The sequence below is a fragment of the Macaca mulatta genome, chromosome 10 (genome assembly GCF_049350105.2).
Source record: "Macaca mulatta isolate MMU2019108-1 chromosome 10, T2T-MMU8v2.0, whole genome shotgun sequence".
Taxonomy (NCBI): domain Eukaryota; kingdom Metazoa; phylum Chordata; class Mammalia; order Primates; family Cercopithecidae; genus Macaca; species Macaca mulatta.
Window position 1 is genome coordinate 66353845 of NC_133415.1, and position 22700 is coordinate 66376544.

The 22700-nt window shown below is 52.8% G+C and overlaps 1 protein-coding gene across 7 annotated transcripts in view; it reads left to right on the forward strand.

Annotated features, from left to right (window-relative positions):
* The window catches only part of RRBP1 (ribosome binding protein 1), a 68709-nt gene that overhangs the window by 24194 nt on the left and 21815 nt on the right, over positions 1-22700 (forward strand). For all 7 annotated transcript variants that reach the window (XM_077951135.1, XM_077951137.1, XM_077951141.1 and 4 more), the window contains 4 exons: positions 14842-14990; positions 16143-16265; positions 21328-21480; positions 22574-22692. In XM_077951135.1, the coding sequence (XP_077807261.1) occupies positions 14842-14990; positions 16143-16265; positions 21328-21480; positions 22574-22692 (544 nt within the window). The remainder of the gene's footprint in view (positions 1-14841; positions 14991-16142; positions 16266-21327; positions 21481-22573; positions 22693-22700) is intronic.

Consider the following 22700-nt stretch of genomic DNA (forward strand, 5'->3'; position numbering starts at 1 on the left):
TTTCCCCCTCTGCCTTCCCCTTCTCCTGCCCCACCCTAGTCATTTAGTATAGCATTATAGAGCATTAATGTAGACACTGGATTACATACATATGTGATCATATGGAGCACTTTATCTTTTTCGTGTATATCACTGTAGAAATTGGTCCAGGGAGTTCATGTTTCATGTTTGTCATTCATTCAATTTTACTTCTCTCTCCTCCCCTCTCCTCTCCTCTCCTCTTCTCTCCTTTTCTTTTCTTGTTTTTAAATAGCCACTAGCTGATTGGGAAAAATAATTGCATTTGTGTTGACAAAAGGTATCTTAGAAGGTGTGAAATGTTTGGACCAGTGTCGGGTTGCACAGGCCCTGTGTCTTTAGCTGGGCTTCCCTATCTTGCCTCTGTCAGGCTATTACCTTCCTGGGGTTTCCTCCTTCTCCTGCTGTTTTTGTTGGGCCATTTGCTAGGACAGCAGCCCCCTGCTCCGTGTGAGAGGCCCTGTCCCCTGTGAGTGGCTGTAGGCTCCTGTGGGAAGCCAGGGACCAGCTGCCCAGCCCAGATCAGGTGGCCTCGAAAGCCCTTTGAAAACCCAGACGCTCTGGCCTCAGCCCTACTTCCAGAGGCTGGCAGGCGACACACTGCCCTTTCTTTAACATGATGTTCCACTTGATTCAAAGCTGGCGATGTTGCTGAGAATCGGCTTTTACTTGGTTCTTCTACATCAGGGATGTCCACAACTTCCTGCATCCCGTGGTCATTGTTACTTCGTGTGGCTTTAGACATTTGAAACAAGATATGAAATAGAAGTGTGATGATAATATTGGAAAGGAGGACAAAATTGTTCTAATTTGCAGGTAATAAAGAACCTTGTTAGGGATGAGATCTACGTGTAACCTCTGTCAACCTAACACAACAGCTTGATGAGGTGATAAAGTTGCAACCAAGAAAATAAACCCCATGTTCTAGGAGAAGAAGATTAAATATTATCGATGAAAGGATAGTAATTTCCAAGTTAATTTAGTGGTCTGCCATTATTCCAGCCCAACTTTCTTGATAAGATCTTCCCCCTAACTTGATGGATTATTCGAAAAGTCCCATCTGAGGGAAAAATAGGTAAGAATAATTGAACAGATTTTTTTAAAGTGGATTTTAGAAGGCCAGTCCTGTCATTGTGTGAACATCTCCCAACTGTTGTAATTACAAGTAGGAGAATAGAAGGCCCAGAAACTGACTGAGAACTTGAATGAGAGAAGCATCATATTGCAGTAGGGGAGGAAACGTTCGGCAAATGATCTGGGGCAGTGTGTTCATATATTCATCATTTGCAAAAGTCTCCTTAGACCCACCAAGCACTTGCCTCTATAAAAATTTAAAGTTTGGATGAAATAGATTTAATTTGAAAAGAAATGAATATGGATTAGCCCAGATGGTGGAAGACGGCCACTCTGACATTGTCATGAGAAGAAGTCACCAAGGCTGACATGGGGAAGCTTGACACGCAGCCACGCGGGGCTGCGCAACCACAAGGAAGAGTCAGAGGCAGGGCCACGTGTGCCACTGACACGCCGCCTGCAGGGTGGTTTCTTTCTTCTTCACAGTGTCGGGAGTCTGGAAAACATGGGGAGAGTTCTTTCTTGGACTTTACATTTTCGTTTCTTGAATTCGCACTGAGGAATCTCAGGCCTGTTTTCCCATGATCGATGTACAAAGGCATCGTCAGGGCCATCTGCGGTGGACTCGGGCCACTCACCAGACACCGTGAGGATCCTGGAGACATCCCCTTCTGAAGTGCTTCTTAAACTTTGGTATGCAGATGAGTCACCCAGGATCTTGCTATGATAAAGACGGTGACTCAGCAGCTCCCAAGTGGGGCCTGAGATTCTGTATTTCTAAGCAGCTCCTGGGAGCTGCTGATGCTGTGGGTCCCAGGTCCCACACGTGGGGCCAGTCATGATCCGGGAGACTTTGTCATTTAGCAATTTTGAAAACTCACATTAAAGCAAATAAGCTTTATTTAAAACCTGTTCATATCAATATATAATATATATTTTTAAATGCTGGCATTGTAAATTGTGTGACCGTTTTGAAAAGCAATTTTGTAAAATGTATCAAGAGGCTTAAAGGGGCCAGTAGTTTTTCTTCTTCTCCCAGACTCCCTTCAGGAAACAGTGTAAACTGTGGCAGCCAGGTCTGTGGGTGAGTGGCCGGGGTATCCCTCGGGCCGCCCTGAGGGCTCGGTGCATTCGGCTCACCCAGACACAGTGCAGCCACTAACAGTGATGCCTGGGAAGATCCCATAATAGCCTGCAAAGACTGGTCACATGGTCACAGTGTGACTTTTCATTGGAAAAGTCCGGTGCCAAATTCTTTAGATGCCTCAAGAACAATGGAAGGCAGAGACATTAGATAAGTGATAACAAGATAAACCAGAACTGTAGGAAATACACTATATAAGAACCCCCATTAGAGCGCTAGTTCCTTTCTAATTTTTTTCTTCAATGTAGTAGTCGTTTTCAAAAGTCAAAAAGCAGCTGGGCGTGGTGGCTCACTCCTGTTAATCCTCACACCCTGGGAGACCGAGGCAGGAAGATCACTTGAGCTCAAGAGTTCCAGCCTGGGCAACATAGTGAGACCTGGTTTCTACAAGAAATTTTAAAAAGAAAGAAAAAAATGAAAGTCAGAAAGCAACGCTGAAGACCCTAGATCTCGTGTTTGTGACAGCGCCCCCTGGAGCTGGGAACACCCTTCGGAAAGCCTTCAGTAATGCTGCTGGGACAGGAATTCCAACGAACTGATGAAGCAAAGAATTTCCTATTAAAACCTTCCTGATAGAATGCCCTTTAGAAATTATTTTAGGGAGATAAAATTGGATCTTGATATATTTTCTAAAATACTCTCTTTGCCATTGCAAAAAATAAAGGAATAATGATACTTCCTTAATTCCAGATGTTAAAACAACTGAGAAAGATCCCTGGAAGGCAGGGGCCGCTGGAACTCCTGCTCCGGCGTGCTGTCTCTGGACGTAGCTCAGCACCGCAGGCCTCTGCCTGTGCGTTCATCTCAGTAGTTCTGGGGTGAAGTGCAGAGAAGGACCCGAGAGCCACAGTGGACAGACCTTAGGGGCTGAGGGTGGTTTGTAAAGCAGCACAGGCTATAGAGTCACCCAGGATTGTTGATAGGGGAGCGTGGACTTGGTGACCAGGTCCAGAGCTCCAGCCACTGTGGAGAGACCCTCCATGATTCCGTGATGCTCAAGCATCAAGAGCTCAGGACAGATGAAAGGAGGCATTTATGAACATGGAAGGGAGTCACTAGCAAACACACGTGATTGGGTAGTAAGGCCAGAAATTCAAGGTATTTGAAATCCCAGTTAACAGGCACATGTATTCAGTCTTCTTTTCCACAGAATCTGTAGTGCATATTGGTAAGGCTCCGAGTTTATCCATAGAAAACCCATAAGTCTTTAATGTGTCTGGAGTTTCGTGCTCCCAGGTGGAGATCTTCTCACTGGGGGAGCAGCATCTGTACAATAAAAAGCATTCAGAACTCTGGCTTAAGATGCTTCACACTCAGCACCTGCTGCCACCAGTTCCGTGATGGGGTTACACTCAGGATGTGGGGGACATTCGAGTCCTGGAACGACAATGGCTTGGTGCCTCCTGCATGGAGACTATGAAGGGAGGGCGCTGGCCCTGGGATGTGAGGAGGTCGGGTGTGTGTTAGTGGACAGCCCACACCAGTCTGCACGCGTAGCAGTTGGGGTGGAGGGCCCTGTCCTTTTGTTGTGTCCTTTAGTTCAGTGGTCAGACCCTGCATGGCCATTATCAAACCAAAACAGACAAAAACCGGTTCATGCATTACTGTTTAACTATACAGTGTGCTTTTCTGTGGACTGTGCTGGTGGGTATCTAATATTAATGTCCCAATCAGCATTGGTCTTTGGTGGCTGGGGGTTGTGAGGCGTGCATGTGTGGCTCTTTCTGCCCACCTTGGGACCAGGTTGTTCTTTTTTTTGTTTGTTTTTTTGAGATGGAGTTTCGCTCTGTCACCCAGGTTGGAGTGTAATGGCGTGATCTTGACTCACTGCAACCTCCGCCTCCCGGGTTCAAGCGATTCTCCTGCCTCAGCTTCCCAAGTAGCTGGGATTGTAGGCACCCACCACCACGCCCAGCTGATTTTTGTGTTTTTAGTAGAGATGGGGTTTCACCATGTTGGCAGCTGGTCTCGAACTCCTGACCTCAGGTGATCCACCCGCCAAGGCCTCCCAAAGTGCTGGGATTACAGGCGTGAGCCACCATGCCTGACCAGGGCCAGGCTGTTCTTGGCCTGTATCTGTATGTATTGGCCTCATCTGGACTCTGTCACAATCTGTTTATTCTTTAGCACACATGTATTTTCTGCTGTTTCCAGCTGACGGACTCCAGGGACATTTCTTGATGCATTTGTGGCTGCCATCTTCCTGCTAAGAGCATGGGTGGGGGTCCCAACCCCTGAAGCACTGCCAGGTGGCGTGGGCAAGAAGGACTGTCTGCATAGCATCCAGCTTCCAGCTGCTTTGCAGCTCTGACTGTAAAGGACAGAGGCCCTGGGTGGGCTCAGTGAAGTGTGCACCTCTCCTCACAGTTAGTCTGCTTTTCCCACACACAAATAACACGAGCACAGGGGAGAGCCCGAGGGCGTGCTGGGCATGGTGGGCACGTCGCTGCATCTGGCAGAATTCCCACCACGGCAGAGTCAGTTATTGGTGGTGCTCTCTGGGTGCTTGGCCTTTTTGCCTCGCAAAGGCGCTTCTCTGCTCCGGGCTCGCTCCATCACTCGCAGTCATTTCCCACCTTGTCTCTGTGCCCTCGGACGATTTTCTTGGTTTTCAGTTTGCCGTGAACTGTGGTGCCCGAGGGTATGAGGCAGAAATCTGTGAGTCCACAACATGGGTTTTCACCAGTGGCTCATGGAATTGGCTTCACCCTTGCAGCTACGTCTTACATGTGGAGTTTCGTGTTCCAGAATTAGTCGGATTTCTGCTTACCATTGGCGGCTGTGACCATGTTGCCGGGTGAGCAGGCCCGGATGAGACACGTTAGACTGCGTGTTCCTTGCTTTGTTGGAAAGGCTGCGGCGGCCCCCACTGGCTGCCCTGTACCTCCTTACCCCTCTGCTGGGGCCGAGCTTCCTGTCAGTCTGGGGCCTGCCATCTTCTCTAGAGGTCATGTGTGCCCAACCTGAGGCAACCGTAGGCAGAACTCCGGGTGGGCTGACTGGCCCTGGATGTCTAGAAACACAGGGACCTGTCGGTGTGAGTGTGTTGGGTGGGAGGGGTGAGGTGGCATGAGGGCTGTGCTGCAGGGATCCGGGAGGTGCTTGGGAGTGGGTTCTGGATCACCGGTGTGGAGCAGGCCGGTACGGGAGTTCCTCCCATGAGTCCAGGAGGCCTTGACTTGGGCAGGGAAGGGCTAGAGTCTAGGGCTGTGCTGTCCCATATGGGTGACACTGGTCACATGGGAGCATTTAAATTATCACCTAAATTAGTCAGAAGTAAATAAAATATTCCATTCCTCAGTCACACTAGCCACATTTCAAGGCCTACTAGGCACACATGGCTAGTGGCTCCCCTTACACAGTGCAGAGGCAGATCATCTCGGCCAGAACAGAAAGTTTCCCACAGCAGTGCTCTAAACAGGACCGTTTGAAAGGAGGTGGCCTCTTAGATCACTGGCAGATCTGTGCAGCCCTGTGTGCTGTTGCACACTGCTCCTGCCTGCTTTGTTCTGGCTGCTGTGTCCTGAGTACAGGGTGGGGTGAGCTGTCTGACCTCCACATCACAGTAGGATGCTGCGAGGGGTCACAGAGGCTGTGACTGGCCCATAGCACATGACAGATCAGCAGCAAAACCAGGTCTGGAGCTGGGCTCCACCAGAGACTTGAATGGCTTCTTCAGTCTTCCTGGCCTTATCTGTTACCTGTTTGGTCCAGCAGGGCCCCCTCCTGACAAGTGTCCCAGAGGGAGACCCCGCAGGAGTGGTAGGCCCAGGACATGCTTTTGCAGACCCAGGCTGGGCCGCTTCCAGAACTTCTGCTCTGACTGTCCTCCAACAGCCGATGGGGGCCCTGCAGCAGGTTTTACCGCTTGTCCATGGCTGTATTTGACAGAGAACGCCTGCCTTCCTAATCCTTGCCTTTTACAATTTATTATTATATAAATATGTGTTTCCAGTAAACAGAATTCACAGTCTGGAAGCATGGAAGGTGAAAATAGAAAGTCTTTTTGCTCCATCCCAGTCACCATCCACTTCCTGCTGGGGGGGGGGCCTCAAATTCACTGTGCTCTTCACCTGGGCACCCACAAACGGGAGCTGCAGTGCACACTGCTGTCTACTTAACAGTGTGTTGGTGACATCTTTCCATATTGCACCTGCGAAGCTGCCACATTCAGCTGCATGATATTCCCTGGCATGAATGTATCGCAATTTATTTAAATGACATTTAAGTAGTATGCAGCTATTTTGCAGCTAAAATTAATGCTGCAATGACGTACATACACTGTTGTGTGTCTCTACAAAGTAAATTCCTATATAAGTGATTGCCAAGTCAAAAGGTGGGTACATTTTTAATTTAGGAAGGCAGTGCTGCATTGCTCTCCAGAAACTTCCACAATTTACGATGAGAGGCCCACACAATTGTTTTCTGACTCAGCACTCCTCACACGATGCTGCTGTGCTACTCTGGAAATGATTCTAACTTCAGGAAGTTTGGGGTGGAGGGAGCATTATAAACCCAGACGTGGGATAAGGAGAAGACCTCTTCCTTTGGAAAGAAAGGCACAAATTCTTTATTAAATGTTTGGAGAGGAGGAAATTGATGGCATCCTCGAGAAGTGGAAAGTCCCCAGAACGGAGGCTTCCCCATGTTTGGGGTACTGTCAGCTGACGCGCGCATCCAGGCTTTAGCTGGTTTGTTCTCTGATAGTTAACTGAGCACTTATGTACAGTGTCTATTAGGAAAGTCAAGTTTCTAGCACAAGACGTATGTGTATGCAGTGGTGTTGGTTTTTAAAAAAGCTATTTTTATCCTCAGATTGAGTCTTTGTTTGCAGGATTATGCTGGTTTGCCTCCCACCCTGGGCTGCACTGATCTCATACTAATCACCATCTGGGTGTTACACTGGCAGGAGAGCTGTCCCACCCAGCACCTGGAATCGAGTCTGGATCCTACAGTGTGGGCGTAGACTGAGGAAGTACATATGTACATTCTGAAGACCCCACAGTTAGCGTGAGCTCCAGAACAGTATGCTTTTAACTGGGGCTTGCTTCACTCATTGTTGCTGCTGGGTGGAAACAGGTGTTTCCTCCTTACCTCTGCTAGCACGTCACTCAGGGGATGTGGGGATGCAGGGTACTTGTTACACTCTTGGGGAGTCTGGAGCTCACCCAAGGACCTGTGACCTTTCTGCCTAACGGAAGGGGGTGGGTAACCCTAGGGGCATGGCACTTCTCTCTTGCCTGTGGGCCTGCTTTCTGCGGGGGCCCTCTTTCCCCAGCCTGCTGATGCAAGCCAGTTTTACTCTGTGGCCAGAGGGACCTTTGTGTCTTGGCCCAGGAGAACCCAGCCAACCTCCATGAGGTGGCAAACACTCAGAAACAGGCATTTCAGAGACCCATTCTTGCCACGTCAGATAAGTCCATGTGGGAAAAAGAGGCCACCTTTGGGAGGCAGGATTTTGGGTAAATGTTAGTATCTCCCTTTCAGCCTTCTGCGTTTTCCAGTTTTTCTATAATTTTTTTTTTTTTTTTTTTATGGAGAAGAAACAAAAACTCCGTTATTTGTCTCTAAGTCAAATAGGCCCTCATTATATCAAAACTGATGGAACTCTCATCCTTCTGGGTGTTTCGAGGCAGCCCTGCATCCTCTGAGGAGCAGCAAGGAGGGCCTTGCTCCGTCTGGGTCTGGAATGAGGAAAGGCAGTGCCAGCTCTTCTGAGGCCAGGAGGAGGCCAGTGCCTGTCCCCGCCCTGGCACACAGGCACCTGGGACGCATTCATGAACTGAGGCAAGGTGGGAAGTTAAAGGCGGTTCCCACATCCTGGAGCCTGGCAGTGCCCTGGTGGGAGGGGGCCTGTGAGCTCCATGTTTAGTGTGCAGTCTCACCTAGCCCCCATTCTACCCCCACAATAGGAAATGCAACCTAAAATCCGAAGTCTTGTTCTGTAATCTAATGGGGCTGGGGTCACAGGTCACAGGGTATGGGGAAGAGTTGTCAAGCCCCCAGGAAACAGTATTCAAGGTGTCTAGTGTAGCAGGGCCCTCATCTTAAACGATTTGACTTGGTGATGGGAACACCCCTTGCTCCCGGCTCCTCACCCACCCACCCACACCTGTCTTCCCCACGTGTGCCTGCTGTGCTCCAGGCCCAGCGCTGCTTAGCACAGCCGGTGTGACACCGCTACAATCCCCAGCCAGGTGTTTGTTCAGAGGTGCAGTTTAGGAGGCTGGTTTCCCTCGTGCAATTCTCTAAGGTGGATTTGAATTTTTACCTGTTTGATAAAAGCAGAAACCAAAGCTCAGACTTCCCAGAAGTCATGCAGATGACCAGCAGATGGCAGAGCGGCTGGTGTGGGCAGCCCCTCCCGAGGCCCCCGCCCTGCCCGGTAGGTGCCCCTGTGCCCTTCTCGCTGGCGGATGCACAGAGAGGTGTACACGGAGATCAAGTCAGATACTTTTTCTTTTGAACTTAACTCAGTTTCCCAGAGTCTGAAGCTCTGAAGAAAACTCTTTGGGGCTTAGGAGCCTTTATTCACTTTCTGTGTAAGTTCTTCAAACCCAACTTTTTCTTTTTTTCTTCTTTTTCTAAAAAAGAACAAAAACATCCCCTAGGGAAGCGAGCCAAGTATCAGTGTGAGAAGCTGCTAGATGAGACTCTTCCAGAAATCTCTTTTCAGTCACTTGAAAACATGGTGAGGCTGGGACTCCGGTCACTGGCCCCAGACGGCTGTGGTCAGACAGCCGGGGATTAAAAATCCCCTGCCGTTTCCTGCAGGCATTAGGTAGAGTCTTCATTGCTGTCTAAACCGTATCGTCCTTGGGCCAGCCTGTGTGCCCTGGGAAGGGCCTTGCCCAGAGGTCCTCCAGGAATTGTCTTTCTTTTAAAAATACTGTGATGTAGGTTTTTTTTAACTCCAGGTATAAAATTAGTTTTGTTGAAACTTGGAGGAAAAACCAAAACTTTAAAAGAGGAAAAGAGTTCTTCAGTCTTTAGGATATTTTAAATTCCATTAGATACCATTAAATATACAACTCCCCAAGTTGGTAGCTGATTACTTTCTTCTCCAACCAAAGGAAAAGGACTGATTAAAAGGGCCCGGATCGGGTTGTTCTTGACATTATTTGTACTTAGCTCCATTGCCCTTAAAGCTGCAGGTGTGACCGTTCGTGGCATTTGGAGCCAAGTGCAGCTGTGCCTCCTTGGCCTGCTTCCTGTCAGGAGCGCTGACCAGTGCCTGGGCAAGGCCGGGCTCTGTGGCCTGAGCTGGGCCTGGAGTCCACCGTTCGTGTGCTGTCCAGGGCCGGCCTCAGCTGTGGGCAGATGAGCAGTGAGTGAGAGCAGGAGTTGCAGTTTGCCTCCGGGAGCATTTGGTACATCTTCATTTCCTCCAGGGTCTCATAAAGCTCACTTCCCCCCACAGGCTCAGGAGGAGCCTTCATGGCCGCAGTCCAGGAACGAGCTGTTAGGGAGAGGCCAGCAGTGATGTTGGCTGGAGCTCCTCCCTAGAGAGCGTCTTGCGTCCCACCTTGGGGCGGGACCCTGAAAGGAGCCAGCTCTTCAGGTTGAGAGAGAGAGACGCCCTCTGGACTTTGGGTCAGCAGGAATGGAGAGCTTGTCCTCGGCCTCCTAATCTTGGTCTGCAGAGGCTGATGACTACCTGTGCAGTGCTGGGCGTCCAGGAGGCACAGGGGAGCCCGTTCCTGGGGCCCCAGGGTCTTCACCTTCTTAAAGCAGACCTGAGTTTGGGTGGGGTGATTGGGGATTGCAAGGTGTGGAAGGCATGCCAAGATTTCGATCTGGCTTTCTTCCCACAGGGGCAGCCATGCTGGGTCCCTTGGTCTGCACTGTCTGGAGTCGCGCCTGTGCAGGCCCAGAGGCAGCAGCTATTCAGACTGCATCTGTGTGTCTGGGGGAGGTGCCCTCAGAACCTGATCTGGACAGTCTCTTAGGAAATGAGAGTTTTTGCCAATGGAGTTCTTCCCCAAGCCCTCAAGTGCACGCCGTTTCAGGTTCCACTGTCAGGAGTCCCTGGGTTGACACCTGGGCCTCTCTCCCGCCAGCTCAGCTTCCTGAATACTTGGGCCTGGACTCTGGTCCTGGGCTCTTAGGACCCAGCGGGGATTCAGGCTCTTAGGACCAGGGTCCGGGCCAGCTGGTCTGTCTGCTTCCAGCCGCATCCCCCCTGGGCATCCTGAAATCTTTTTCTCAAATTCAAACATTCCTTTCTAGGTATTGCTTATTGCCTACAGAATAAAATCCAGATTCTGAGGGCCTATGAAGACTTGGACCTAGTCCAACCTCAGGTGCAAACCTGACATGCTAGGGCCCAAAGGCCCTCACTGTGTCCATACCCAGCTATGCTTGGCCCAAAGCCTTAAAGCCTTTCTCGGCATTGCTGCCACAGTGGCTCTCCAGGTCCGCCTTGTGTCACTCTTCTGCTTTATGGCCCTGTGTCCGCTGCCTCTCTTGGCCACAGCCCAACCTGTAACTTAACCTTCCAGGCCCAGCAATTTACGGACTGCTGGGTACACAGGTGGTACATACTTTGTGTCTGGAGACCACCTGGCCCTGCCTGCCCTGGCCAGGGCTTCTGGGCACCTGTAGCAGCAGCTGGAGCTGAGCTGGAGCCTTTTGTGGGGCCTATCCCAGGGCTGAGGCGATAATCCCCTCCTATTAACCACCAGCTGTTGCCAGGGCTCGGGCGGCCGTTCCTGGAGTGGATCCGATAGCCTCCCCGTGGACTGAGAGAGCCGGGTGTGCACAGTGCAGGGGTGCGCCAGCAGCTGATGTGGGGGGCTGGCTGCCGAGTCGCATGAGGCCCCTTAGGGCTGAGATCCTCCTCCTGTGCCTGAGCCCTGGCCATGGGGGATCCTGGAAATTATACAGAGAGAAAAGCCTCGTCCAAGGACGCCACAGTTGACAGAGAGAACACTACATGTCTGTTTGCCAGATGGGTTTAATTTTAGGTGCCTGAGCCTCCCAGCGTAGGCGCAGAAGGGAGAGTTGTTTTGAAATTTGGAGTGTGAGGTGCATTAGCTGAGCTGCTGTGAGCTGCTTGAAGGCCGGCCATGCTGATTTATTTTGCTGTGCGTTACCCTGTGCCAGGCATGGTTCCAAGCATGTTGCAACTTAATCTTTCCAGCCAAGCTGTGAGAGGAACAGTGATCATCCCCATTTCGTAGGCAAGGAAACAGAGGCAAAGGAAGGTTAAGCTGCTTGTCCAAGGACACAGGTGGGAAGGAGCTGAGCTGGGATTCGACTCCAGGCCACCTGGTCCCAGAGGCCTTGCTCTGACCTTGGTGCCCCACTGCCCAAGGACAGAGGTGACCTGCAGACTGGACGTGGCCTACGGATGTGTTTCTTCATCTGTGCATTCATAAATGAATGAATTCATTCATTCATTTGTTTTTTATTGAGTTAGCTGTCAGCAGTAAAGGTGAGAAGATAGCACTTAAAAATCTCATTTCCAGGCTCTTGGGCAGGCCTGTGGCTCTGAGGATTCTGGCTCAGATTCCCCCACGGGAGCCATCACCTGGAGGTGAAGTGCCATGCCCAGGGCCACCCAGCTCAGGAGAGGCCACCCCCCTGAACCCAGGCCTATGTGGTTATTTGTCACACTACCTGTCCCATTCCTGCAGGGCCTGACCCCTGGGTTGTTGCTGTGTCCCCTGCCAGACAGAGGTCTGGATTATCCATCAAAGTGAGACACTGGCCTGTGTCTCTACTCTGGGGTCTCCTGCTCCCTGGTCTCTCCCCAGGCCTCCTGGCCTGTCCCTCTCTGGTATTTCAGACCCACCACGATGGGCAAAGCATTAGCCACAGGAGCAAGTCCTCAGTGAGCCGAGCTGTTCCAGCATTCACTGCACCCTGGGCCTTTTGAAGTCCGTGATTTCACAGACTAGGTGTTGAGTCTGACAGACTTAGTTTAGTGTGTTAAGATTTCACAGTTCAGAAGATTACTGGCGTCTTCAAGTATTTGCTGGAGCCCTAAGTGATGTGCCGGGCTCGCCTGTTAGTCTGTTATTTAAATGCAACTCATCTAAAGACCCAGAAATCCTGCCTCTGCTTCTGAGGGCTTTCCTTTTTTCTTTCAGTTGTGCTGCCCTTGATTTGGGAACAATTGAGACAGCACAGTTTTTACCTAAAATACTTAGTGAAAAATGTTTTGTGAAGTTATAGCTCTCTAAAAATAATATGAAAGGTAGTGTTTGTATGAGTGTGGCAAAGGCTGTGAAGTTTCTGGGGGGCCATGAGGGATGGCAGAGGAGAGTGTTAAAATTTTGCTGTACGCAGCTTTGCGTTCGTTTCACTTGTTACAAGTTTTTTTCTGTTAAGATATCTAATAGAATGGAATTACATTAGAAAGTTTTAATGAGAATGCCACTCCGAGAACAGTCTCGGGAGCACTCTGTGGACGGAGCCTGCGAGGGGTGAGCATGTGGCCACGCAGACCCCCGTGCAGGAAGCGGCGTCCTAGAGCGCGGGCTCTCCAGCTGCCTTCTCCAGATGTTTCCCCACCCGGCAGTGCAGTAGGGGCCGTGGGGTCTGGAAGGGTGGTCTTTCAGGAGAGCGTTCAAAAGAGGCCAGAGCTCTTGGGTCACTCTGGAACCTCTGTAGGACCAGGGGCTGCCAGGAATTCAGCAGGGGGCACTTTGGGAGTCCCCGGGTCTGGAAAGGAAGGAATAGGCCAGCCAGTCCAGGAGAAATAGAGTGTTAGCGACACACGTGTGAGCCATGGATGCGACCTGAATGTTTTTAGCCACATTTAAAAAGGCAAGCAAGAAACAAATGGACTGAATGTTAACGATATATTTTATTTGACGCAGTTTATCCAAAATGTTGTTTCAACATACAATCAATATATAAAATTATTACAGATACTTCACATTCTTTTTTTTTCATACCAAATCTTCTAAATTCCATGTGTACTTTCCACTTGTGGCACATCTCGAGTCAGGCCAGCCACGTTACAGGTGCCCAGCAGCCACACGCGGCCGGTGCCCAGCACATCGGACGGCACAGGAGGAGACTCCTCTGAGTCAGGAGGGGAAAATGTCTTTGCAGCCAGCAGCTAGACGCTGCCTGAAGCAGCTGCCCTTGCCCAGTCTGTAACCCAGAGGTGTCTTTGAAACAAGTGGCCTCTGTCTCCTGGAAAGTGCTGGCAATAGACACGCACCTGCAGGCTGAGGGGGAAGACGGGAAGGCTGCGAACCGAAATGTGAACTAACACGGGGGTTTCTCCTGAGAGTGCGCCATGCATGCTTTTATTTTCTTTTGGCTTTTGGGTTAGAATTTTCTCGTGTGTGTGCATTAAAATTACTTTATATACGTACACATATTTCGGTAAAAAGAAGGTTGAAGGGGCATGCTTCTGCCAGGACCTGTTTTCATGGCACCCATGAGCTCTTAGGCCTTTGGTGTCAGCGTGGTTATTTTTAATCTCCTGAGCCTCACCAGAGTAAGAAGTTAGGAAATAAAGGTGCTCATAGCAACCAGCTCGCCCACATCCCACGTTCCCCTCATTAAGGTATTGTGCCAAATGCTTTGACTTGTAATGAAAATATTGTGACTAGTAAGTGAAAACATTGTGACAAGCCAGAGAATTGAGGGTTGCTATGGAAACCAGCCCTCTCCTTTGTCCTCCCGAGGTGGGCTCAGCTGAGGGGGCTGCTGTAGGCCGGTCCGCTTTCTGATTTGGCTCGTTTTTGGTGCTGTCATTCAGCTGCGGAAGAGTCCAGGCACTCAGGCGTGGCATCTTGGTTCACCCTTTCTTGCTTCCAAGGCTGCATTCAAGCCCCAGTGAGAGCAAAGCTGTGTGTGTGTGTGTGTGTGTGTGTGTGTGTGTGTGTGTGTGTGTGGCAGGGGTGGGAGGGGCTCGGCAGTTTTAGTTTTCAGAAGTGACGGTTGGTTGTTGGCAGATGGCTTCCCATCCTCCAGGCAGTCACTCATGGACTGGCGAGTGGACAGGCCCGATTCTATAGGAACCCAGCCAGCCTTCCCTCTCCCAAACCTGTCGCTGCTTAAGCTTCATCCAGGGAGCTAGAAATAGAGGGTTTGCACCGATGTGTGGGAGCAGCCTCTCCTTGCCTTCTGTGCCCCTCCCGTGGCTGCAGGAGTGTAGCTCTGGGTGTCTGTGTGTGATGGACAGTGGATTCGCTGCCCAGTCAGGTCCCACAAGGCCACAGAGCTCAGTCATGGCCAGTGGGGAGAACCCTGGTGAGCCATGCAGGCCGAGAACAGGACCAGTGCATTTGTGAGAAAAAAGGAAGGGAGAAAAGCCCATGGGAAAAGTACGCCTTGCTTAATTTTGTTCCAGGCCAATCTTGATGGTAGAAATAAAAAAAAGAGGAGCTCTACTTCCACCCCAGCCTGGGACTTCTATGGGTGAGTTAGGACGGGGCAGGGACCCATCGTTGAGTCAGTTTCTCAGTGTCCTGAAAGAGCGGGAGACACTGGAGCCGACTCGCCATGCTCAGCCTGCCGACCCCAGGCAGTCGGAGAGCTCTTCTTGGCTGTGACCGGAACCTTCTTGGTGCGATGGGCTTTGCGGCCGCGTGTGTTGTGGCATACGCCTAAGTCTCAGCTCCTTCCCTCTCGCTGCACAGGGCCCCCAGATGCCGATGGCCCTCTCTACCTCCCCTACAAGACGCTGGTCTCCACGGTTGGGAGCATGGTGTTCAACGAGGGCGAGGCCCAGCGGCTCATCGAGATCCTGTCTGAGAAGGCTGGCATCATTCAGGACACCTGGCACAAGGTGGGCCCACCCTCCTGCTGGCCACACTCAGAGGCCACTGCAGCTGGCTAGGGTGGTTTTGTCCTTCCCCGTGCCTCTCCCCTTCAGGGGCCAGTGAGCTGCAGTGGTTACGTGGGTTCTGGGGCCCCATGCCTCCCACCACCCCAAGATGCCCGTCAGGATGGCCACACGCACCCTGCCATGCCACAGAGAGAACATTCATAAAACAGCCTCCGCTTCTTTTTCTTGGCAGAATTCTGCCACCCTGAGGGATCGCTTGCAGGTGCTTGGTCTTCTGTCAAGCCACCCATGGCCCGGCTCCTGAGATGATTAGGGCCGGGGCAGGGCTCTGTATTGCAGGGGATCTAGGGAGCTGGGGCCTAGCCAGTTTGTGGCCACAGCTCAGAGTGTAGAAAGGAAGGTATAGGGACACACTGTGTGGGGCCCTGAGGTTCCCCCGCCCAGAAGCGCCCCTGGTTTCCCTCGTGCTGGTTCAGAGGCTAAGCGCTCTGAGCTGTCTTGTGCCTCTGGCCAAGAGCTGTCCCCAAGAAGTGCTGCATGGCACATTCCTCCACTGGAGTCAGAGTTCAGGGTAACTTTGCTGGAGAATTTAGTGGTTAGAGATGCTCAGGTGTGTCCTGAGGCCAGCGGGGTCGCTCCCTTCCTGGCCATACACATCCTGCATAGTCTCAGTGGCACTGAGAGCTTGTCACTCGTCACTGGGGGCTCTACTGGGTATGAGTGGCCATAGGAGATCAAGATGACCAGGGAGAGGCCTGGCTCTGCTCAGGCCACTGTCCCCAGAGTACCCGGCCCCCATGCTACAGCCAGAGGCCTACAGGCTGCACGCCCGGCTCAGGGAGGCTCCAGGCCAGAAACAGTGGCCAGCCACCCCTCAGAGGAGCTGGCAACACCACACTCCTAAACGCCACTCCAGGGATCCAAACCCTTTGGCCCTGACAGTCCCAACACACACTGGACCTGGGGACCCGGCAGGCTGATGGCTGAGGCAGGGCGCCTTTCCCCACAAGTATCTGGAGTCCCAGTGGAACCCTTGACTCAAAGCCCCTGCTCTGCGTCATCAAGACCTTGGGCCTCTGCTCTTATCCAGGGTCGGGGGACGAGCCAAGTCCCATTTGTCCCCTCTGTTAACGCATCTCTGGGTACTTCTAGGCCACTCAGAAGGGTGACCCTGTGGCGATTCTGAAACGCCAGCTGGAAGAGAAGGAAAAACTGCTGGCCACAGAGCAGGAAGACGCGGCTGTCGCCAAGAGCAAACTGAGGGAGCTCAACAAGGTACAGCCCAAGTGGGCTTAGAGATGGCTTATCCTCCCCCGTCCTCTGAGGACCCCCGCCCCATTCACTGTGTATCCCGGGCTCTGAGATGCTCAGGCCTGCCTGGAACGTAGCTGGCTGTAAGGCCATTGAGTAGGGACTGCTGTTTATCTGCTGCCTAAAGAGCCAAGGGCCGGTGGCTCACCCTTGGCAGTGCTCGTGGCTCTACGAGGTGGTGTAAGAACGCAGGGAAGTGAAGCAAGGGCTTGGAAGTTAAGCAGCGTCAGTTTGTAATGGGGATGGACCAGACCTGGCTTTCACTAGACAGGTCCTGCAGTCACAGGCCAGCTTTCTAGGGGCTGTGCCTGGAAAGGAGGGTGCCCACAGTAGATTCAAGGTTGTTTTCTTGAGAATTGTGCAAAACCTTTTGGGGAGGGAGCTGGAGGGGCTGCTCTTCTCCCTTTTGCTGATGTCAGAGGAGGAATGTGCAGGGAAACCCTGGCTCCCCGCATCAGCGGATGGCGTGGCAGGTAGCATTTGCACTCTGAATGGCAATCGGTGTTGGGTTGGTGCTGTCGTAGGACGGGGCTGATGGCACGTTGAGATTGTGTTGTGATCCATGGCATAGGGGCTGCTCTTCCCACCGCAGAATTCACCAGGGTCTTTCCCCACCTCTCTGCTTCTGAGGGTGGGCCCTGGTGCCCCAGCCTTCCTGGAGGAAGGGCAGGGTGAGGGGCCTCCTAGCCCTCTGGGACTGGTCAGGCCCTGTTGAAAGCCATCTTTGCCCCATGCAGCACCGCAGGCGTGCTCTTGCTCTCTCCCTGCCTCCCTGCCTTCTCCGTCCCGGGCAGCGGGTGCAGAGAGAGGGCCTGGATGGTGGACTGTCCGACAGTGTCTGGGCTACAGCCTTTCCTCTGGGTGCCTTTGTCTGCTCGAGCACAGAGAATTGGAAGTAAGGCAGCCTTACTTTTTGTTGCAAATTCAGGGTCACAGCTCTGAGCCAGATGGGAAGTTCACTGGGTGGAGGACGGGCAGGACCAGAAGACACACCTTAGATGGCCACTCTTTGATGCTGTTCCCAACCCCGCTGGGGTGGTAGAGTATCTCCCTGGCTGCATGCTCAGGGCAGCCTGGGATCCTCATTCAGTACCCAGCCTCCTCGGAGACCACTGGCCTTGGCTTTTAGGTGAGGAGAAGGTCAACGGTGCATGACCTCCCTCCCACCCACGCCCTCCTCCCTAAGCCGGAAGAAATCCTCTTGGGCTCCCAAATGCTGATCTGTGAGGACCCCCCATCAGGCTCTGCCAGTGGCCCCTCATCTTCAGACCTAAGTCTGCCCCTCAAGCCCTGGCTCAGCCACTCACCCTGCCTCTAGCCTCACCTCTTCCCTTTCCCTACCTGTGCCCCGACGTGCTGCGCCCTTTCTTGCCTCCTCTGGGGCTCTCCTCTTGCTCTTCCCTTGGCCTCTAATGCCCTTTCCCTGCTTAGATGTCTGGACATTGTCTTCTTACTCTGGCAGACTAATTTGGTCTCCCTCCCTCAGGAGCCTTCTGGAGCTCCCGTGTTCTGTTCTGCACGGAGGTCATTGGTACAGTTAGGCATCACCTGGCTGCATCTGGCTCCTGTCAGCCCTCGAGCCTGGCAGGGCAGACGCTCTCTGGCGGTCTTGCCTGGCTCAGCCTAGCAGACCGCCAGTGAACAAGTGGCCACCGAGGGCCGCAGCTGAGGGGAAGCCTGGAAGCATTTCTGAGTATTTTACATTGTCTTCTTGCAAATAGTAAAATGTTTGTAGTCGATGCCTTTGGCTGTTTCTCTTCCCTATGCTCGTGCTCTCCGTTGAGAGTCCTGAGCAGAGCCGATGTGTTTACCTCATTCTTTTTTTTTTTTTTGAGACGGAGTTTCACTGTTGTTGCCCAGGCTGGAGTGCAGTAGCACAATCTTGGCTCACTGCAACCTTCACCTTCTGGGTTCAAGCAATTCTCCTGCCTCAGCCTCCCGAGTAGCTGAGATTATAGGCATGCACCACCACACCCAGCTAATTTTGTATTTTTAGTAGAGACAGGGTTTCTCCATGTTGGTTGGGCTGGTCTCGAACTCCCGACCTCAGGTGATCCGCCTGCCTCGGCCTCCCAAAGTGCTGGGATTTTGGGACTGTGAACCACCGTCGCTGGCCTGATTACGTCATTCTTCTGGTAACACTGCAACTGCCCAGCACTGCTGAGGGAAATGATCCGAGGCAGTAAATTCCTGAGAGTACGGCAGTTCCTCTTACCTTAATCCCCCTCGGGAGCTGGGGAGACGGATGGAACCTGTATTTCTTGTTCCAGTCCCTTCGACATGTTTTCTTTGTCCTTGTAGAGAAGTTTTTATAGTTGAAAAGAGTTTTCATTAATTCTGTTTCTTGGGTTCTGATGCTGAAGGCATGACCTGGACATACTGAGAAAGAACGTTTGGATCATCTGCCGTATCCGGGTCTCCCAAATGTGCAAAATCCCAGCAGAATTGGGTTCAAGGACCAGTCCAGACACTGTCTGCAGGAGTTGATGGGCTCAGACGCCCCTGAGAAGTCTGTCCTGGCTATCTGAGAATCTTTGGGGGGTTTGGGGAGTCCAGGCAGAGCTCCAGTGATGTAGCCAAGAAGGCACAACTTTCTGGAAAAACGTTCCAGCTGTCATCTTCCCGGGCAGCAGAACCTCTATGCTGAAGCCACGCCTCAGACTGGCCCCATCCTGGGCTTGGTCTCATGTTCTGGCTTTAGGGCCCAGAAGGAGATGGGGCTGTGAATCAGAAGGAGCCCCCAAGGCCCTCTGGGACCCACACAGAGTGTACCTGGGGGTGGGGTCATGGGAGGAGTTCCTGTTACCAGGCCTTCTTGGTGGAGGTTGCTTCCTTGCTTGGCTGGGGAAGCAGGTTGGAGGGCTCTCTGCAGTCCTCAAAGCTTACCCCGTGAGGAGCCCCACTACTCCTAGGGAACAGAGCCCGGAAGAAGCTGGGACAGAGTCACTAGCCGATGCTAGTGATGGTGCCATGCCTTGTCTTCTTGTGCACCGGACCCTTCCACCACCATCAGGAATGCTTTTCAAGAACATAAATCAGACTCTTGCAACTGAATTAAGAATTTGACAAGCCGAAGGAACCCTGGCATTCTGAGCTCTTTGAAGAAAAAGAAATCATAAAAAAAGAAAAAAGAAAAAGAGAAAAGAAACCATAGAGAGCTCAACAGCTGCACTGAGGACAAGTGACTTTTCTGTGCTCTTTAAAAAGCCCAGAGGCAAAGGAGGGGGAAAATGCCATTGAATCCCGGCGGCCTTGGGACCCTGACCCCTAGGAGATAGAGGTCTGCAGACCCTGAGCAGGGTGGACCTTGGAACTGCACGAGGCCTGCCTAGGGCTGGGAAGGGTGTCTCCAGGTGGCAGAGGAGGGCTGAGGATGACCCGAGTGTGGCTTCCCAACCTGCCATCCATGTGGCTGTGGGAATGCCTGGTCTCTCTGAGCTTTGGTTTCTTCGTGAGGCTGGACCATCTACTTGGAAGGGCTGTTGTGTGGAAAACCTAGCAAAGACAGCGGCCTCCTCTCTGCTGGTGTTTGGAGGCTTCCAGCCATCCCCACCACACCCATCTGCCAGCAGTGGGCCGGTGGGGCTGTGCATGTTAGAGGAGGAAGTGCAGAGGGGTCCTGGAATCACTGCTGAGCTGTCCTCCCTTTCCCCAGGGGCTTCCCGACCCACACAGAGGGGCAGGCGTCCTCATTTTTCCCCTTTCTGGGAACCCCTTGTTCTTGTACAGTCCTAGGTTCAGGCCCCACCCCTGCCTCTTAGAGCTGCTCCCTAGCCTTGGAAAAGTGTGTCCTCTCCAAGGCTCTGTGACCTCAGCTTGGATAGGGATTGTAATCCTCGTCTTCCAGAGAGAATTAAATGGGACAGTGCTGGGGCTCAGTGTCAGCTTCTCCCGCCCCCTACTTCTGTAGCTAATCAGTGAAGCGGACCTGCAGGCTCGTGTGGGCCTCTCACCCCGGGCAGAGCCAAAAAGATGATTGTCTTTGAAAAGTGAGGCCAAGGGTCCCAGGAGGTCCCAGAGAGTGCCAGGAGCATGGAACAGCACCAGCACCCAGTGGCTCCACCTCAGGGTTCTTTCCCATCTCAGGCAAGAGGGACACTCTGGCCTTTGGGACGGGCCTTCCTACAGCCCTGGTCTGGGGAGGGGGCGGATTTCCTCACTCCTGACCCACTGCCCTGGTCGGAGCAGCCTTGACGCTCGTGGGACGCTTGTGCCCTGGTGGCCCAGGTCTGCTGTGTTTGTGATGTGTATTCACACCACATCGGTGCTGGACTGTCCAGGCCTGCTAGACAGGGAACACCCCCTCACCAGGGGCTCATTGTGTCAACCCCTTCCTTCAGTTGTCATCTTGCCTCCCTGTGACTTCTGGTTGAGCCATCCCTCCAGGATGACATGGACCATGGCCAGCCGTCCCATCCTGCTGTGTCCCTGCCTGAGATACCAGACACCCCGGACTCGGCATCCATGTTCATCTGTGGGTATCTGGCACTGATCAGAGCCGATGTCCCCCTGGGTGGAGGACAGAGCGACTGCCTGCAGAGACCCATGCCCTACCCCAGCCACGGCGGAATGGGCAGCTGGCCCCACCCCCACCCTAGCCATCAGGGCTTGCCGCCTTTCTGTCCTGACGAAGGCACTTGAGGAGAAGTAGGTGTCCCAGGGGACTGGATGTTGGTGACTGAGTCAAGCCGGGGTGTTGTCATCACAGCAGGGCCGAGCCAGTGCCCTGGAGAGCCAGGGACAGTACCGCGTGTCTCTGCTGTTCCTGCTGCGTGTGCCACCTCCACTGTGGCCAAGGCCTGACGTGGAGCCCACAACCGGCCAGGGCCAGCAGGGTTTCCAGGGATCCCTTGTCTGTCAGTGCTCCCGCTGCCGCTGGCTTGAGTCTGTCTGAGAACCCGGCCAGCAGGAGGGGTTTGTGCTCTGCTGTCCAGGCTCCCAGCCCGGGTGATGCTTTTGCTCCTTTCTGATAGGCTCCTGCCCCTGCAAGGCTCACCGGCCCCTCTCTCTGCTACTTTCCCCCCAGGAGATGGCAGCGGAAAAGGCCAAAGCGGCAGCCGGGGAGGCCAAAGTGAAAAAGCAGCTGGTGGCCCGGGAGCAGGAGATCACGGCCGTGCAGGCGCGCATGCAGGCCAGCTACCGGGAACACGTGAAGGAGGTGCAGCAGCTGCAGGGCAAGGTAGGCAGTGGCTGGCGGGGGCATGGGATGGGACAGAACCCAGTCCCGGTCCAGGACGGAGGGAACCAGAGAGGCCCAAAGGGCGAGACATGAGGAGTGGGTTGAGGTTGCCCACAGGGGTCTGTGAGGTCTGGTCAGGTTTGGGGGTCCAGGGGCTGTTGCATTTGGCTGGACAGCGTCTGGCAGTCCACTGTGTGTCTATAATGTTAATAGCCAGGGAGGTATGAAATACATTTGAAAGAACACTTTTCCAAAGAGCCTCGTCTCAAATGGCCAGCCCTGTTTCCCTACCTCCTGGGTGCCTGTGAAGTTGTCACCTTTCACATGAACCTGGAGAAATGCTGGCTCTGTCTTCTTTCCACATGGTTGGGAGGATCCCATTAATACCAGAGGCCTGAAAATCGTACAGCTCTAGCGTGGGGCTCCAGGCCAGCCCTGGGGGGCTGCCCAGACTGGCCCTGTAGTCAAAGCCTGATCCCTGCCTTCTGAAACCTACCCCCTGCTCATAGTGGGCTCAACCTCCTCTCTGCTGCATGTCTCAGGACGTGCCGGAGGTCAGAGGGCAGGAAACGAGGCTTCCTAAGGGGGGTTAGAGGCTGTGGCGATGTACTTTGTCTTAGAACAGTCAACCATAAATTCTCATCAGATGGGTTTTATTTAACCCTATATGTCGTGAGTTACTTTCCAGTTTGACTCTGGCATAACATTATGTGACAAAGAAGAAAATAAAAATATTTTACCTAAAAAAAAAAAAAAAGAACAGTCAACCATGTGACCTTGGAGGCAGATGTTGATGGCGCGTGTCAGAGACCCTGGCCTGAGTATTTAGCCTCGGGCAGGCCATGAGCAGTGGGGAGGGAGAGAGGCGTGTCGCTGGGTGTGGGGGGTCATGCTTGGCCTCGAGCCCCTGATGGTGGAGCCTTGCCATTTTCAGGCCTCTTGTTTTATGGGATCCTCTCAACCTCCAGGTGGAAAAGGTGGAGCCTTCTGGGGGTTTTCTTTTGTGGGCTGTGTCTTCACTAACCACGACTCAGAAGTCAGTTCTGTGTATGAGGCCGAGCTGCCTCTGATGCCCTTGCCCGTGACTTTCCAGATCCGGACTCTTCAGGAGCAGCTGGAGAATGGCCCCAACACGCAGCTGGCCCGCCTGCAGCAGGAGAACTCCATCCTGCGGGATGCCTTGAACCAGGCCACAAGCCAGGTGGAGAGCAAGTAAGCTG